Genomic DNA, 5850 nt, shown 5'->3' with positions numbered 1-5850 from the left:
ACCATCCGACACTCCTCCCCTCCCTCCCCTCCCTCCCTCCCTCCCTGCCTTGCGGTCGGTCGCCCTCTTCCTACGTCTCAGAAAGAATGCCTCCCTACTCCATTCCGCCCCTCTCTCCCATCCCTTTCCCACCGCCGTACCTGTGTCCAACACGAAAATGTTCACGTCTGTGCCTCGCGACTTGCACTGCTGGCGGTTCATGTCCAAGCCCCTCATCTGGTTGGACCGGTCGTTCCCCCAATTATAGATATTGGGATTCGGGGCGGTTTCGGGGGCCGGGGGGGGTTCGGGGGGCTGGGCTGTACGTTGTTGCCAGGAGACGGCGCGGGAGGAGAAGCGGGAGGGGGAGGGGGAGGGGGAGGGGGAGGGGGAGGTACTGGGGCAGGTGCCGGTGGAGGACGGGCAAAGAGCGGGGGACGGTTTCGGTTTCGGTTTCGGTTTCGATTTCGGTTTCGGTTCCGATTCCGATTTCGGTTCTGTCGCCACCACGACCCCCGTTGCCATCCGGCGTTGATCCAGGTCGGGTCGTTGTCCCTCCCAGGATCGACTTGGACTTTCATGTCCAGCGTGGCCGAAGAGAAGTAGGTGGTGGCTGCCCGGATGCCAAGGAGGGACTGCAGGGTCAACTTCTTCGCTTCCAGGGGGGAGACGGCGGGGGCGTAACACACGGCACCCATGGCTTGGATGGCTGGGTAGTAGGTGAAAGCTTCACAGCCCATCTTCGTGAGCTGATTTTCGACGGTGGCCCGACAGGACGGGTCCCTAAGAGGGAAAGAAAGAGGGGGAGGAAAGAAGCATGGGGGGTCGAGGGGGAAAAAGGGCGGCGAGGCGAGGGAGTCAGAGGTAATGGAAGCCATAGTAGACATGCCTGCCTTAAAGTCTCTGCCTTATTCACAACTAAAAAAATGATAGCGTGAAGATGACACTATCCCTTCCCCCCAGATCCCTCTCTTCGATTGCAGTCCGTATCTCCTTACTTGGCGCAATTTGTTTTCCGGAGAGTCATTAGCATCCCTCGCCCGTACTCGTTTTCGGCATCGCTTGACGTGATGGGAGCTTCTGTGGAGGCTCCAGATTGAACACCCACTGTCCCGTTGTTAGCGCCAGTGCTGCTACTCCTCCTGGCTCGTTTACACTCAAAAATACCTAATCCCGTCAGTGCACAATCACTTCCGTACTACAAATAGGAGGAGGGTGGGAAAGAGAGTTGATGATAAGGCTGAGACCAGCGAAAGAAAGCACATACATGAGAATCAGGGTTTGTGGTGAGCTCCGATACTCACATTTTGAGCCTGGGCCGGGGGCCCGAGCCACGCCAAGCCCATGGCGGCCCATAAAGCAATACCTGCCCAATGAGGTAGGCGCAACATGGATCCACGCGGAATGCAGTTAAGTATGGTCCTTAGACTCGACAGTGAGGCAGGACTTTGATTAAGGTGAAGGGGCCCAGGAAGCTGACCAGGCAATGGTTGGGTGATCTTCCGTTGCCCAAGTCGCCCTGAGGGTGGAAAGGAGTTCGGATGGGCAAGATGGGAATACGGATGGACAAGGTCAAAGGGTCTACAAAATAAACATGTAATGAACCAGCACGCATATAGAAATCGATTAGTAGGGCGATAGTTTTGCGTCCTCGCGATATAAGAGTGTGCATGGAGCTAGAACCTGTGTGGTAACGGTTTCAGGCGCCGTTGTTGCCGTTGACCTGCTGGTCGGCCTACACAAAAAAAAAAGGCCGTATCCAGTCTCTTTTTCCGTGCTTTGACGATGCGGTTCGACTTTCAAGATGTACTATGTACATTTGGCTTCTTAATTTCTACCTTTGCTGGTTTTGAAGACGAAAATTATTTTTTTGGGGGGGGAATGCTTATGAAACAAACGTGTAGGACCTCACTTATCTGCAACCATGGGCGAATGGCCCATTTTCAAAATTTTAACCAACAAAAAGCATTACCTCCATTGTATCATTGCTTACAATTAATCAAAAGAGCCTAGGGAGAGGCATATCTCGCTCAGACTAGTGCAACTAGCGAGCCGAAAGTGCAAAAGGATCTTCTACACGATCGACACGTCATGAGCAAACTTGCTTTTGTGCGTATAGGCCTCCCCACATTTTTTCTCATGAGCGCGCAGGTGCCATGTCCCACAACTGATGATATTACAAACAATGTACAAGAAAGGAAATTTACACATAATTTGTAGCTTTTTCTCCAAGGATGACTCGATTCGAGCAAGCAAATGGAGACGACACATTAGTGGAATAACGAAGATTAAAATCTAAGAATTCAGTCGACGCGTGCGCAAAAGTGTTTTGGAATATTATCATTAAATGTTAGAGCCAGGAAGTACCGCTTCACTCTTTCTCTGGTACAATTATGTTGCAACATTCTTTGATCGCGCTATTTTCGCTTCTAGAATGATTACTGTACATTAGGGAGACTGTGATTCCTTATTTTCGACTTGAAGTCAATCACAAACGGCCAATATATTTTCCAAACCCTTGCGCTCTAAGCCATTTTTATGTCGCCATTTGAGTTACACCATTCATTATTGGGCACTGCTATTGATGAATAGACAACAGTCCTTTCAGAAGATAGTACCCAGCAAGACCGTTCATGTTTCTTATTCCATAGCATGACCTCTTCAAACTTGGAAGTGCCATAAGGTATCCATATACTACATCTGTAGGACGGGAACTCGGCTTATTTGTTTTGGGGGGGGGAAATACTATACGAAGGCAGGAGGTTATTCCTCGCAGCTGGTACTACACCGCGTCTGCGTACCGTGCGCATTACGAAAGCTTTGCGAATAGCCAAATTACCACAGCCAGCTGTCGATACAATACGGATTTGCTGGGATCTATAACGTGCCTGGAGGTTCAAGAGTCATTCGTGGGCTTTATGTTTGACTTTCTATTGTCCCGCTGAAACTCACACCTTCCAATATATTTCTCCTCAATCCTTTCACGCGCTTACAGTGGCGCCGAAAAGGCAAGATGGTGCGTCATGGCCGAAGCAGAAGCTCGCAAACCGTACAGAGACCGAGAAAAAGGAAAAGTAAACGTCCTTGTCCTTCAGGTATTGGGTGTCGATTTCAGCATGAGATGCAGGTAGGCCCCCTTTTACCGATAACTTATATGCGAGAGTTTACCTGATGTTCTTCCTGTCAGCGTATATACCACGTGTGTTTTACAAAAGAGCTCTTTTGTCTCAAGACCTTTAAATATTTTCTGTGCAATGCACTTTACATGCCATTCGTGCTGCTTATTTATATCGATAACCACCTACTTTACCCTGCCTCCGACTCGTTTCCGTATCGTAAGCATACCATGGAATTTTCACACGAACCCGAGGTGGTATCCCCAAAAAATCGAAGGATTACCGAAAGCGGTCGAGGAAAATGGCCCGGTCGGGGGCGTAGGCTGGGGGAATGCCGGCCTCGGACAGGACGAGCCAAGAAGGAGGAATGTAAAAACCTACCACCGAGGGAGGAGGATCAAGGAGAAGAAAGAAGAAATTCAGGAAAAGAAGCTGGAAAAGCGGGGGCTGAGAAGGAAGGAGGATTCGGTGAAAAGATAGGTCGAAATGTGAAGGGGCAACGAGAGAAGGACACGGGAAGGAAAGCCGCGATTCAGGGGGAAAGGGAGCATGGAGGGTGCAGGGGGAAGAGAAAAAGCCTGGAGGTGATACTGGTGGACAGTGATTAGGAGGAAGGTATCGGCGGAGGCCGGGAGAATGGACAGGGCTGAATGGAAAGAATGGGAAGGGCGAGAAGAAAGCAGGGCAGGGATTTGAATATGGGCCCCGCTTGACCATGCGACGGCCTGGAGGAAGGGCCGGGGGAATCGGAGGGGGAGGGAAGGAAGCAAAGTACTTGACCAAGAGAAGTTGTGTAGGACATGGATCGAAAGTGTTACCAGTCTTGTTCTGTAATTGGAAGCACACAAATGTTCGATAAACGAGCTTGAAAGCGCTGTGTCCTGGAAAAGAAATAATTCCCGGGAGGAAACGAGTGTGTGTCGGAGCACGCATTTCGATTGACCCTAAGCTTTTGAGATAGGCAAATCTTGCAATCCGCCAATTCACGTGCTTTGCCGGTCAATGATCGCCTTCGTACCCGCTTCTTTCACCCTAAGATTTTGTCTCAAGCCCCAAAATAATGTTTACTTTCAATACAGACTACGCCATACCTCTACGCAAGGTCGAAGTGCACGGCTTTTGTGCCCTACATCTGTTCAGGTCAAATAATCATAAAAAGTGTCATGGATACCTGAAAGCTGCATGCTGGAGGATCCGTGTCTCGGGTAGGGTACACGAGTATAACCGAGGATGAGAGTGAGACATAGAAGTAAGACTAGGGCGAATTCCCCTCTGCCATCGTCGACGCTTTTAAATACCACCGTGACGACACGTGAGAAGTCTCCTATTGCGGCGGGGCTATATAAGTATGGAGACCCGGTCGTAATCCTACGCTTTGACAGCTTTCGTCGCCGTGGTGGCTTCCACCGGCTCAGTACTATGCAGGTCCGGGGCCAGCGCGCGTCCTGGGTTGAACTTGCTGAGCTTGGTTCTCTTGGCATTAATCTTGCCACAGCTGACAGGCAGACCCTTGGCCGTGTTGCATATCTTGATCTCATCCCGAAGAATCTTTTCTCCGTCGAGATTGCGGTACCAGGCCCACGTCATGCGTCGATCGTTGTGGAAGGTCATCTTCCCTGAGCAACGGGTGGAGAGCATAGGTGTATCAATGAGCAAAATGGACAATCATGAGACTCAGAAAAGCATCCAAAGGGACAATGCTTTCATACAATCGTTGACATGCAAACTAGGTTACCCCTCCGACCTCGGTGCCAATAAGTGTGAACTCGGAGGAGCGCACGTACCGTGACCGTACTGCGTCCCATTCCGCACAGCGCTCCAAGAGGGAATGGGGCTGATGTATTCGGATGCATGGCCCTGTTTGACAGTCACCAGAGAGAAGACCCACGATGAGAGAGATGAGGATCAGGTTGAGGTCAAATGAAGGAGAGGGCAAACGACGCGGTCGCACTCTGTTGGAGCGCCTCCCTCATCCAGGACACCTCATCGCACTTATCGACTCACCTCCCGGTTGGCCGCGTCACCTGCCACGATGTAGGTGATGCCGTCTTTGTAATCAACAACGTTCTGGTAGACTGGATAGGTGCGTTCATAGGCATGCACGTGGCCGGCGATGACGATGTTCACCTTGTACTGCATCAACAAAGGCTCGATGGCAGCTTTCATGGCGATAGACTGAGCCTATGGGTGGCGACGTAAAATAAGAAAGGCTGGTTGGAATCCTCTATATGAGAGAGATGCGCACAATAAGGTGCTTGAAAAGCACTTAGACGACCCATCCCCTAGTAATGCGTACCTCATTTTGGTGGGCCTGATTGCTGTTGTACATAGGGGAGTGGGTCATCACCACCACCCAGGGCGTCTTCCTTCGATTGACACTGGCCAAGTCTTTGACGAGCCAGTTGTACTGGGGCGTAGACTCATTAATGTAGGTATAGCTGCTAAGCATGATGACATGCACCGTAGCCGCATCGAAGGAGTAGTAAGCATTGCCATAATCATAGCAGCTGAAATACACGGAAGGCGCGCAGAAATCGGTGAATTCAAAAGGGCAATTGATCTCTGTCGGACGCACTTCCGGCATGCGGTACCGGTTGATGTAGGCCTGGAAGCCAGTGGCCACGCCAGTCGTGTTGTCAAACTCAATCTCGTGATTGCCTGCCAGCGTCATCATGGGGCGTTGCTCTGCGAAGGGCTGCTCGCCAAAATATTTTCGCATTGTATGCGGGGAGAAGGATCACTGTCAATGCATGCA

At 50.8% G+C, this 5850-nt stretch overlaps 2 protein-coding genes across 2 annotated transcripts; both read right to left on the bottom strand.

Annotated features, from left to right (window-relative positions):
- Positions 1 to 212: 212 nt before the first annotated feature.
- NGA_0706600 (uncharacterized protein) lies at positions 213 to 1559 on the bottom strand (the record flags this gene model as incomplete). Its single annotated transcript, XM_005852479.1, has 3 exons — positions 213 to 762; positions 978 to 1177; positions 1284 to 1559. Coding segments are annotated over 3 exons (1026 nt in total), but the record flags the coding sequence as incomplete, so codon positions are not given.
- A 3528-nt stretch (positions 1560 to 5087) lies between these two features.
- NGA_0706500 (purple acid phosphatase) lies at positions 5088 to 5766 on the bottom strand (the record flags this gene model as incomplete). Its single annotated transcript, XM_005852478.1, has 2 exons — positions 5088 to 5276; positions 5392 to 5766. The coding sequence occupies 2 exons, from the start codon at positions 5764 to 5766 to the stop codon at positions 5088 to 5090; spliced, it is 564 nt and encodes a 187-aa protein (XP_005852540.1).
- Positions 5767 to 5850: the final 84 nt, after the last annotated feature.

The sequence above is a fragment of the Nannochloropsis gaditana genome, assembly GCF_000240725.1.
Source record: "Nannochloropsis gaditana CCMP526 unplaced genomic scaffold scaffold1154, whole genome shotgun sequence".
Classification (NCBI taxonomy): domain Eukaryota; class Eustigmatophyceae; order Eustigmatales; family Monodopsidaceae; genus Microchloropsis; species Microchloropsis gaditana.
The sequence above is the reverse complement of the archived record's forward strand: the minus strand, read 5'-3'. Positions and strand labels throughout refer to the sequence as shown.